At 39.9% G+C, this 12,161-nt stretch overlaps 3 protein-coding genes across 3 annotated transcripts; 2 read left to right on the top strand and 1 right to left on the bottom strand.

The window, feature by feature from the left end:
* The first annotated feature begins 1,152 nt into the window (after positions 1-1,152).
* Positions 1,153-2,972, top strand: LOC114724125 (heavy metal-associated isoprenylated plant protein 7). The gene is made up of 5 exons (XM_028910426.1): positions 1,153-1,285; positions 1,378-1,660; positions 1,749-1,954; positions 2,049-2,136; positions 2,374-2,972. Exons 1-5 carry the CDS (start codon positions 1,277-1,279, stop codon positions 2,745-2,747), a joined length of 960 nt encoding a protein of 319 aa, XP_028766259.1. The 5' UTR covers positions 1,153-1,276; the 3' UTR covers positions 2,748-2,972.
* A 4,585-nt stretch (positions 2,973-7,557) lies between these two features.
* LOC114724123 (palmitoyl-acyl carrier protein thioesterase, chloroplastic-like) lies at positions 7,558-9,501 on the bottom strand. Its single transcript, XM_028910419.1, has 6 exons — positions 9,020-9,501; positions 8,756-8,889; positions 8,572-8,685; positions 8,270-8,447; positions 8,127-8,195; positions 7,558-8,038 (listed from the first exon to the last, which is right to left on the bottom strand). Exons 1-6 carry the CDS (start codon positions 9,425-9,427, stop codon positions 7,796-7,798), a joined length of 1,146 nt encoding a protein of 381 aa, XP_028766252.1. The 5' UTR covers positions 9,428-9,501; the 3' UTR covers positions 7,558-7,795.
* Positions 9,502-10,374: 873 nt separating this feature from the next.
* LOC114724130 (HVA22-like protein e) lies at positions 10,375-11,500 on the top strand. The gene is made up of 5 exons (XM_028910434.1): positions 10,375-10,528; positions 10,620-10,646; positions 10,763-10,885; positions 10,990-11,185; positions 11,289-11,500. Exons 1-5 carry the CDS (start codon positions 10,482-10,484, stop codon positions 11,307-11,309), a joined length of 414 nt encoding a protein of 137 aa, XP_028766267.1. The 5' UTR covers positions 10,375-10,481; the 3' UTR covers positions 11,310-11,500.
* Positions 11,501-12,161: the final 661 nt, after the last annotated feature.

Below are 12,161 nucleotides of genomic sequence, written 5' to 3'. Positions count from 1 at the left end.
CATTCGGAGAACACAATAATGAGACATGGAACTCCCAATGCATGCAGGAATTTCTCGAGGATGGGATGGGAGGTAAATTTGGGGGACCAGCGAAAGGGAATTAACGATTTTTATTGAATGAGAGTACAAATGATCAAATGACGAGGTGCGCCCAAGAATTTCTGCCATATTAGGAGCTTAGATATGGGGGTCCATCCCCGGGGGCCAGTGGGGCGTTTCATTTTCTTATGCGCCTGATCTGGACCACTCATATTACTTCCTTCTTCATTCCTCTCATTTAGCTTCTTCCTCATGCTTCTTCACATTATTAATTTTCTCACTCACCATCTCCCGATTTGGTTTCCATCATTGACCAATTAGGAGCACACAGTTTTTTTATGAATGACCATCATCATCAGTTTATTATTCCTTCGATAATTAGTCAACAAGCCCTTATCGTTTCAATTAATTTACAATAACCACGATAAAAAGGTAATTTTCAATCAAGTTTTTATAAATTTTCCCTCTTCTTTTATTAAGTTTTCATCGTGTTTTTTTGTTGAACAGGTTCTTTTAATTTCATGTGTTTTTTTAATCCAGTACTTATTATAATTTCAGGTGACTGATAAGAAAAAAACAAATGTCTACTTTCAAAACCATAAGCATTAAATAAAAAATAATAATTAGAAATACTTGATTAAAAACAGACAAAATACAAGAATATGACCAGAAAAAAAAAAAAGCTATAATAACCTAAACTCTACGCTCCAAGGCTCCCTTCATTCCTTCTTTGTTTATTAAATACGGCCATGAATAATTTGAGGGGTTGACGGCCCATAGAATAAAAACTCTGGGGTTGGAACTTGGAATGGAATGCGTGAAACGTTTTTTTGTTTCTTTGGGAATTCTAGAAACTGTACCGTTAAATTCAAAAGTGTGAGGGAGGGATTCTAGGGATTTCTACACGCGAACGCAGATCAACAGTGAAACCCCAAAGCCACCAATAAACCGGAGAGCAGCACGTGTCTCAGTTCCACTGCGCCTCCGTCGCACGTGCCACGTCACCTTATGATGAGGATGATGAATGATGATAATGCCAGTGGCACTAGATCTCGTCATCCCTTAGAGATTGAAAACTCTCTCGCCTTTTTACACTTGTTTTGTATATTTATACCTGCACTAGTCTCCGCGACAAAGAGAAACTGTACCAAGTCCCACACTCTCACACGCACCTTCTTGAAAAACAAAAGACTACCCTCCAAAATTAACACAGCAATTCCCAGGCAAAATTAAACCAATGGGAGAGGTCTTCATCTGTCTTCCCTTCCTTCTCCTCTTGTTCCTTCCTTTCTTCTTAACTCTTTCTTTTGTTCTTATATATTTTGATTTTGAATTCAGGAGGAGAAGAAACCCGAGGAAACCAAAATGGAGGAGAAAAAGCCGGCGGAGCCCAACAAGGCAGAGGAGGGGAAGAAAGCTGGCAAGGAGGAATCTAAACAGCAGGAGAAACCGGCCGACGACAACAAGGGCGACAAAAAACCGGATGACTCCAAAGATGCGGCCGACGGCAAGGACTCTAAAGAACAAACTCCGCCGCCGCCTCCTGATATTGTGCTTAATGTTTACATGCATTGCGAAGGTTGTGCTCGCAAGGTTCGTCGTTCGCTTAAAGGATTCCCAGGTGAGATGTTGTGATCGAGTTACTTGTTACGTACTGTTTTCTGATTGATTCATGTAATGAAATCGTGTTTGTGGGTGTTTTGGTTCAGGCGTGGAAGATGTTATCACAGACTGTAAGACTCACAAAGTGGTTGTGAAAGGAGAGAAGGCAGATCCGCTTAAGGTCTTGGACAGAGTACAGAGGAAGAGTCACAGGCAGGTCGAACTTCTTTCTCCGATCCCAAAACCGCCGGCAGAGGAGGAGAAAAAACCCGAAGAGAAACAGCAGCCCAAGCCCGAGGAGAAGAAAGAAGAGGTTTTTACTTGTTATTAACTTTTCGGTCCCCTTTGTTCTCATGCCCCTGCATTTTCTTGCTTCTAACAGCGATATTCTTCTTCATGTCAAGCAGCCCCAGACAGTCACAGTCGTTCTGAAAGTTCACATGCATTGCGAAGCTTGCGCGCAAGAAATCAAGAGACGCATCCAGAGAATGAAGGGTATGTAAAAAGTCGCCATCTTTTTTCTTTTCTGCTCCTTTCTATTCACACTATTTCCCCTGTTTCATGCAAATCAAGCAACGGTCTTGTGGAATTTTTAGACTATTAATATATTGTAGATTGCAATCATGAGATTCCGGTGAAAGTGGTCCAGCTGAGGCCAACTTTGGGTCATTCAATCTAATTTAATAATGCATCGAATCTATATATAAATAAATACTCCATGATTGTGTTCAGGAGTGGAATCGGCGGAACCGGACCTGAAGAAGTCGGAGGTGAGCGTGAAGGGGGTGTTCGAAACAGCCAAGTTGGTTGAATACGTGCACAAACGCACAGGGAAACAGGCGGTGATAGTGAAGCAAGAGCCTGACGAGAAGAAGGAGAAAATGGAGGAGAAGAAAGGGGAAGAAGGAGAGAAAGCGAAGGAAGGAGAAGAGAAGAAAGGAGGAGAGGGCGAAGGGAAAGAAGGTGCAGAAACGGAAGAGACCAAGGTGGTGGAGTTGAGGAAGAACGAATACTACTATTATCCTCCCAGGTATACCATGGAGATGTACGCCTACCCGCCTCAGATCTTCAGCGATGAGAATCCAAATGCTTGCTCTGTTATGTAAAAACTGATAAATGAGAGGGGTAATATGGGGATCAGGGAAAAGTGGGGGTGATTTCCTCCCCACTGCCCTATCTGTCCTGCACCCACTGCATGTGGCCCCTGTACTTTTTCCCCTGTTAGAAGTATAAGTATAATCTACAGATCAGCCGCTGTAGAGTTTTTGTATTGCTTGTACTTTCCGTTGAACTGTTTCATAAATGAAAATATGAATAACTACACTCCTACACCTTCCTTATTTCATTTAAACTACATGGGGGTCTGCCGTCTGTTCCATGCCTTTTGTGGAAGAAGGATGACATACGGGTTAGGTAATCTGAAACTGAATCCAGTGTGTTTGGTTTAGTAGGTTTCAGAGATAAGGGTCTGGAACGAAAGCACGATATCAGAGATTGGCGGCGTTGGGACTAGGGAGCAAATTTGAAACGCATCCGAATTATAAATATATACGTACGTACAATTTACTAGCGAATCGTGTCTGTAAGAGTGTGGGGAATAGAATGCCAGAAGGGCACGACCATCTAAGTGATTATTGTATGATTATTTCTCGGGCAAGGATTCGAATTGCCTACGCCTGTGCATCCGTCTTCCTCTGTTTGTCTCTCTCTTGCACTGTAGAATCGTACGTACAATGGCTTTTCACTCATGATTTTCACCTTAAATTCTCGGAAGTGTCCACTTTTTTATGGAAGTTGTAACAGAGAGTTACTAGATCAAACAGGGTGGTTCTCTATCTCCCACGTAGGAAATCACTCGGCAATGAGCAGCTGAAAAGCAAGGAGATAAGAGCCGAATTGACTGTGATTTTGGGAAATCTAAACTCAAAAGCATCTCTAGTCATCTTCATTTGTTTCCATTAGCAAATCTCACCCACTACTAATAGGCCCCATTTTCACTTACCGTAGTTAGTATCACATTTACTGTTCATACAACATAATTCCAATTGTAATTGGCAAGTCAGTATATGTCAGTCTTCTGGGTCCTGCATTACATGCCTTTTGTTTTAGCCTCTCGTGTTATGGGAAATTAAATCTCTACCTGTCTGTTTAATCTATCCTAGTTTTGACAACTTGGGCAACACTGCTTTCTGAGTTCTGACTTTTCAGTTTTCATCACACTAAGAGCATCTAAGGAGAAAAATCTCAGCTTGATTTTCGTCAGTTTTAATGACTTTTTAAAACCAGGAAAAGACTCAAAAAAGAAAAGAGCTGGAGGTTTCTGACAAAGTTGCTGGGAGTTAAAGTGATGGGGGTGGGGCTGGCTGGTGAGGGAGAGGGAGTAAGACCAAATAATAGTACAGAGAAGGGAGTGATGTATAATGGGTGTGGGATATCGGCACATGGAATGCTTTGTTGTTGTTCGCGTGTGTCTTCGAAAGTGGCTTTTGGAGAGTTGTGCCAATGGCCACCACTTAAACACATTACCAGTCAATCATGCAGCCGTGTAGTACTATATATACACATACATTATTATGCTAATGTCTCCCTTTTATTATTATTAATAATCGCTTAAAATTCTTTCATTAGTTTCAGTTTGGTCAGGGGACTAAAGATTCCAGCCTCACATGGTTGTTCCAGATTAGCGAGCTCTGTTTTTTGTTTTCATTTGCTTCCTGCCACCAGTGTTGGTTAATAAAGTCTCAACGCCCATGGAGTTGTTAATTTATTTTAAAAGTTTTGAGAAGGGGCATTCAAAAGATGAGAGCTTTTTTACTATACAAAGAGGGAATATGCTTTTTGTCACTGTTGATGAAAACCCTTGATTATAGTAGTGTGTTTGATTTTTAATGAGATTTGGTTTTGTGGTCAAATGCGCAGCATTTTAGAAGGAAGTCGCGAATACGTAATAAATGAGGAGAATTTGGAGATAGGGTGGATGGTGAAGTAATTAATGTGGAGGGAGAGTTCAAAGTTCAAAACGGCTCTGGCACAGTATGCAAAACTACAAAATCCATGCCCCGCCTGCATTATTCATCATCATCCTCCCCCACTTCGGATACGTCCTTTTCAGTTTTCATTGCTCTCTCTCTCTCTCTCTCTCTCTCTCCCCTTTTCAATTCTGGGGAAAATATTCATAAAACTGAAACGTCCTTTCATGAAATGCCCAATTGATGCCAAGAAATACAATTGGGAGGATGAGGAAGACGGATAAATATAAACTCCAAGGTAAGGTGCTGGCAGGCTCTCCTTTACACCCACAGACCTTTGAATCCTCTCTACCTAAATTTTGACGTTTCCATTCTTACTTAATTTGTATATGTAAGCCAAAAAAACTGTCCAAAACCTAACTAGAAAAGAATCAAATAAAAACATCTAACCTACTCGAATTCTAATTTTCATGAAAAGTGTGGTTTGGGAATTTTCGGGAAAAAATTGAACTGTTTAAACATTAGATGAAAAGGGTGCCTTGTCCACGCCTTCGACGCATCTTTTTAAAAATTCGCACTAGGTTCAATTTCCAATGGCAACGCAGTCCCTTATTCTCGTTAAACCTCTCCTAAATTAATTGACTGACTACTTTTTTTTTTGTTAATTTAAATCATGTGAAAAAAAATCAAATATCTGGAAAGTTTTTGATATGTTCTCTCTTTTTCTTTTTTGAAAAATAAAGTTCATCCTTTTACCAAGATCAAAGGGAAAAATTTAGGCAACTTTTATTTATATTTATTTTCCAATAAAACCAATTTTTTTATAATTCAATACCTGACCTTTTCCGTCTAATATTTAAGAATATTACTACAAAGAGAAATAATGATGGCGATGTGGGGACCCCATCATAGGGGGGGCCCAGCGACGAAGACAAGCTGGCAGAGGGAAAGGGCACGAGTGACGTCCGAAGTCTAGAATATTCCATTCGCACACCTCGTGCCTCCTTCCATTTCATCACATTTTACGTAATAAATCCAGGAAAATGAAAAAAATGTTATTGTCAGGCATATGAGTAAAAGGAGAAGACGTGTCTGGCCAAAAATTTAAAAAAATAAGAAGATGTGAATAAAATAAGTAAAAGGATTCTCTTATTCCCGGAAAAAACTTCGATATTTTAACAAAATAAAAGTCAGATATTGGATATATACCATATTTTTTTGCCAACGGAATATATCCCATATATACTCCTATTTATAATGGTGATAAAAATATTTTAATTTTTTAACTGTACAGACAAATATCGAGCCCAATACAGGCTGAGATGGGCCCAAATTTCACAAAAAGTTCTGCTTGCATTGACGCAACGAGCTTGGTTGATAGTAATGAAGAACTGTGTTATCACCTGTGCGTGTTACAGGTTTAAAGGAAATCGAAGAACACGTTTGTAATTTACTTTTAATATCCTGGTTTTATTTATAAAGTTGAGAGAGAATTTTTTTTTATATACATATAAGTTACATCATTAAATTTTTAACATTGTATTTTATTCTTAATTTATTATTAGATAGATTGTTTAAAGCTCGAAATATTCCCCCCCACTGAATATGCTAAATTTTACTTATAAATAACATGCGAACGCATGAAAGAAATGCGCCGTGCAGTAAGATTACTTTAAACCGGGCGTAAAGTTTGAGATGAGGCTCAGGTTATGATTTTAATTTTTAGGTCTAACAAAGTGGGGGAAGTAGGGCTGTGGGAATCACGTGGTGCCCCCAGAATCATCCAAAGGCCGCATAATGATTCATATCCAAGCATTCCGATTAATCGCCTCCTATTTATTAATTATAATACTTTTTAGATCCAAAAGCACTGGTAATTATTGAAAGTGCCTTAACAACGTGAAAGTGTTTCATTACCACTAATATGGAGTGTTTAGATTAAAATCGAACAGTCTAAATCCCATCACAGTGAAACGCCTACGCGGATGGTATTGGGGAGAAAAAAAAAAAGGCATGCGAAAAACCACAGTGAAACAATTAAGGAACCCGGTCTCTTTGTTCGTTCTTCTGAACCTAGAAAGTAATATGCCCCTTCTGTGACAGTTAAATAAACAGGTAACGAGGGCTGCTATTTGGCATGTGTGATTCACATGGCTCCTGTGGATATTGCGTTAAATGCACCACAGAAACCAAGGTACAACCTTGCTATTGTACCACCTAAAAAAAATTCAACTTTGAAACAAAGAAGAGCAAGGGTGAATCAATAATTAGGAGAGAATAATTATGTGTGGTCAGATCAAAATGATGAGAACATTGCGATTCTTAATCATTTCGGGCTCACATGTCTAATCACAGTTTGGCTACCACTGCCTGCTCAGTTGAAAAAGACGCCTCATCAATAAGAAATTCCTTCCTTTTCCTCACATGTCTCTTCGTTTCGTCCATTCCTTTATTTATAATTTCAATCCGCCTTCGTAGGTGTATTAAATATTTTGAACGAATGTAAAAAAAAAAAAAAAAAGTGATCGGGCAAAGACCATCGGGATTAAAACAAGTGATTGGGCCGTTTAGGATCCAAGAGGGTTCGATATGCCGTAGAAAAGGTGAGGTTCTTCTCACCGGAAATATGCAGATCATGACTTGCTTGGTAACGGGGTGCTTTTAATGGATGATCATGTTCCTCGTCCATTTCACCTTACAACAATTGTCCCTTTCTGATTTCTCTTTGGAATTCTCACAGAATTGGCAGATTCAATTTGGTTGGTTCAAGTAAGAAGTAACATGCCATCCCTGGTGGTTGAGAACATCAGTAATTTTAGTTGATCAACCTCAACCTCAACCTCCCTCCATTTCTTTTCTTCGACCTCCAGCTAGCTAGCTTGTGGATATGGATCCTCCATTTATATTATATCCAATTAAGACTGCTAAAGAAAGGCAAGCCCACTTCTTCATTGACAGTTTTTCATATCAACATGATAATATTTACAAATAACATCATCAAAACTATCAGTTTATTGCTAAATAACACTCATCAGGCATCGGCTCTTTTCAACGGTACAAGGATTATAAGGTTTCAACACAAAATTAAAACAGAGAAGAAGGAAGGGACAATGAAACAAGGAAGCACAGTAGAAATGACAGGAGATTAAAAGGTTTATTTCGGGCATGGAATTAATCACTCTGTGTCAGGGCTTCAAATTCCATTCTGTTCTTGCTCGGACAACCTCTTTTTTATCACCTTGAAGACGAAGCATGTGGGTGTACTGAAGGTCTGGTTTTCTGTTAATGGAGTTATTATTGGAGTCACCAATCACTCTTGCCGTTGGACTCGTCAACGACTCCAACAGATTCGATTGCCTGCACTCTCTTCTATATTCCAAAGTCATGCTCGTCATGTTACAATCTTCCAAAACTTTGATCGGCACACTCTGCAACACATACATGTGACGATTCATTAGTTTACTAACACTTTTTCTGTTCTTCGGGAAAATCAATATCTTATAATTCAATCACTACCTCTAAGATCCATCCGATGTATTTCACATTGTTCACATGTTGGTTAGCATCCATGTCGTTCCACCTTGGCTAATTACATTGAGGCAACAATTTGAATTTGAATAACAACATCGTCTAATTCATAACCAAGTAATTTAACTTACAGCTAATCCGGATCGAATTCTCTCAGCAGTATCATCGGTGAGCTTGTCGATCTTTTCAGAGTCAGTTTGTTCTGTGGAAATGGAACTTCTGTTGAGGTAGAAGGGGACAACCTCTTGTCTCACTTCTTCAGGTATCTTACACAATTTTCTTGTTTCTCTGTTCATGATCACCCATGTACTACACCAGCAAGGAATTTTTCTTTGACTATTAGTCATATATATGTATATATATTACATCAACATGAGTACCATCCATTTGTAATTTCTAGTTCTCGTCCATGAAATAATGAAATATATCGGACCTTGTTGCTTTGGTTATGATCTCTTTGGTGTGGTGATCTCTGATGACCCAATCTCTGCGCATTCCATTCTTGCCGGCTGCATCAACCCATGTGTCAACCTCAATCACATCTCCCCTGTCGCAGGCATTAATCACTTTTCAAAACACAGTTCATTGTGAAGTCACTTAAATAAAGTTATAATTACCAGCTGCTATATCTCTGCACTTGAAGTTGGATACGGGTAACAACCCATATGAGTTTCCGGATGCTCATCTCCCTGGTCGTTCCGAATCCGTTTCCTCCAATCCCAGAGCTCGTAACATGATTTAGAGCTGTCTCCTATAAATCATTTCGACACTAGCTCATAAATACTCATGATATATCGAATTTTGTGTCGTGTTGAGGTGGTATTAAACAGAAGGTTGGGGTATAAATATGAGCAGGTGACAGTTACGTTGTTGAGGCTAACCTGAAGGAAATTCATGAGAGTCTCCATGGTGGCAGTCTTGTCTGGTCCAATTTCATACGACCTGATCACGAAAATCTGCCTGTATACGAACTTGCTCTCCACAAATCTTCCATGCAAGCTGGTAACAAGTGCTGCGTCTGCCGCGTTTTCGTTTCCCAATTTTCCTACTTGAACAGCCTCCTCTGCGACATGTTTTCCGTTCACCTCTTTGCCGTTGACGGTGCCTGATATCCCAACATCAATCTGAGCACTCGCGCTTACCAATGACAATCTTCGTTGGTCACCTAATGAGGGTGTTTTTCCAGAAGAACAAGAAGCCACATGCAAGATATCACCGTTTTGCTTCTCTAATTTCCTGCCGATCAGTTTTCCAGGAAAATTTAACCTTATGCTGGCCGTGCCTGCCATGAACGTATGATTGCTTGCTAATTAGTAAGTAATGAGCAAGCCAGCCACAAGGGAATTGAGAAAACGAGAAGATCAACGACTCAACTAAGTGGGGGAAATGAAAGTGATGTCCATATAAAACGTAGCTCATGCGGGTATCTTGTCAAGTGGGGCAAATGATTTACTTTCGAAGACTAACAAGGTATAGGTGTAACTACTCGTTGAGATAAATTAAGATTGAGAAGAATCGGGAATTGGATTCTCTCGACTACCTTCCCATTCTCTGTGTTTCTGATGCATTGGTGGAATAAATTTAGTATTTTCGGAGAGGGCACCTTGTGGGGGTGGGGGAAAAATGGAGAAGCCTCCATCGTTAACTTGCACGCAAAAATAGAAAGATGGTTATTTGGGTGGGTGTTGATTTGCGTTGGCTCTGTCTCAAGTTCATTCCTAATTTACACTGGAAATCAAGCGTAGCGTGATCCAGCTATGAAAATGGAAACACATCACTATTTAAAAAGAAATTAGAAGGTGGCTCAGAAGTGGAAGAAAAGCAAGAGTTAAAAAAGCTCTAGTTTTGTTTAGGTTATCTGCATTAAAACTTTATTTTACTTTTAAAAAAAATGTTGCTATATATGGGTTTTTAGTTTCACCACCCGGGGATATTTCATTAACATTTGGGCCTGGTTTTTAGAGAAGGAAAACAGGCCCATGGTCAGCTCGTCAACAGAGGAGTCCATGTGGCGACAAGTGTCACCGACCTGGATTTGTCGGGAAGCGTGAACACGTGGCTTGTTCTTTGGGCAAAGAACCCGGAGGATAAAATATGTAATGAGGGACGGTGGGGATGAAGGACACGTTAAAGGAAGAATCCGATTCCCGCTCTTCTGTTCCCACGTGGCCTCCTCCCCATCCTCGGATATAAATCGTCAGTCATCACCACCCGATTGGCCCCCACTTGACTTGAGTTTCCGCCTTGTTCTTTGTTTTTCAAACTGGTTCACAGTGTTTGCTGGATCGTCGCTTTCACTTTACTCGTTGATTCGTTGTTTGTCTCTGTTCGGTTTGGATCAGGATGGGGAAGTTCTGGACCCTGATCACCCAGCTTCATTCTCTTGCCGGGTATCTTCCTTTTCCCCTCTCTACATTCATTTTGTTGTTTTGCTCTTTGTCGTCGACAATCTCCGGAATGAGTATCTCTGTTGATTTGCAGGCCGGTGGTCACTTTATTGTACCCTTTGTAAGTCTCTACTCTCTACAACTACTATTACTTTTCCTTATCTTCCAGCATTGTCGCTTCATGTATAAACATCCATGCATTTGTGTGTGTTGGGTTGCTTATTTATCAATGGTTAGGTATGCATCGGTGATCGCCATGGAAAGCACGTCCAAGTTGGATGATGAACAGTGGCTTGCTTACTGGATCCTATACTCTTTCCTCACCCTTGCTGAAATGGTTCTGCAACCAGTTCTGGAATGGTCAGTGTCTTTGTTTTTCATAACTCTTGCTGTATGAATTCAGAGGTTTTAGATATTCTGACTTGTGAGAGACACACGAAATATGTTCGTTTGAAACTATGAAGGATGCCATTTTGGTACGACGTGAAGCTCGTATTTGTGGCGTGGCTGGTTCTGCCACAGTTCAAAGGGGCTGCATTCTTGTATGAAAGGTTTGTGAGAGGACATATCAGGAAATATTTGACTGGGAGAGACAGCCACCACAGGTCACCCAATGGTGGCAAGGCTAAGAAGTTTGTGGACTTCATCAGCCACAAGAAAGTGAGTTCATGCATTTTTTGAGTTTTCAAACTTCAAAAAATGTACACCATTTGTGGTTTATTAATGGTTTAGTCATATTGATGTGATATTATTATGGAAATAGGGAGATCAGGAAGCTTATTGATGGAGCCATGCATGCACAGCGAAATGCTCAGTCTTCTCGCTTCATCGGTTTCGCATTTGCTCAGTCTTAAATTTAATACACTGTTAAATATGACTACTTGTTGACTCTGTTCACCCTCTTTGATCATGTAATGCAATGTAATTTCCGACACACACGTGAATTCTATATATTCTCATTGGTTTCTTGTTCAAGAGCTCATCATGTTCATGCCTCAGAAGAAGATGGATTCACTGCAGAGGATGTTTCCAACAATGAGCCAAGCTTACCTTAATTTAATCAACTCGTTTCCGGTTAATAACTTCGATATACGACCCCAAAAAAAAAGAAAAAAAGAAACATAATAAAATGAATTAGAGTGCTTTCGGTTTCCGTTCATATCTTTTTTGCACAGATCCTACTGTCAAGGCGTGAAAGGCTGCGAGATTGACTGCATCTAAATGCAGCTGATTTCACTCTGCCCATTGAGATTTCTCAGAGCACTTGTTTTGGGAAAAAATAAAAAAAACGAAGAAAAGTAGAGTCCCTGCGTCGTCCATATTGGTATCTGCGTATGAAATTTCATATACCAGAAAAGTGGAAGAGAAACCAGCCATGAAATGATTAAAAATAATTCTGTCAATCAATTATATTAGTCCACTTGTTGCCTTTTGTCCCCCCCCCTCTGTCAATGCATTGAAATTGTGAATTATTATGAGTAATCCCATTGCAGTACTGCTACAATTGGCTTTTCTTAAACCTTCGTTCCGTTCACACTTGGTGATGTGAAAAATTGAGAGAAAAAGGGGAAAAGGAGCGAGAAAGAAACACGAGTAAAAAAGAAGAAGCGACAAGCAAGAGGAAAGGAAACAATAA

Source organism: Neltuma alba, unplaced genomic scaffold, assembly GCF_004799145.2.
Source record: "Neltuma alba isolate B1F8T4 unplaced genomic scaffold, ASM479914v2 tig00012167_pilon, whole genome shotgun sequence".
Taxonomy (NCBI): Eukaryota; Viridiplantae; Streptophyta; class Magnoliopsida; order Fabales; family Fabaceae; genus Neltuma; species Neltuma alba.
Note: the sequence above shows the minus strand (reverse complement) of the source record. Positions and strands in the feature narration are given on the sequence as shown.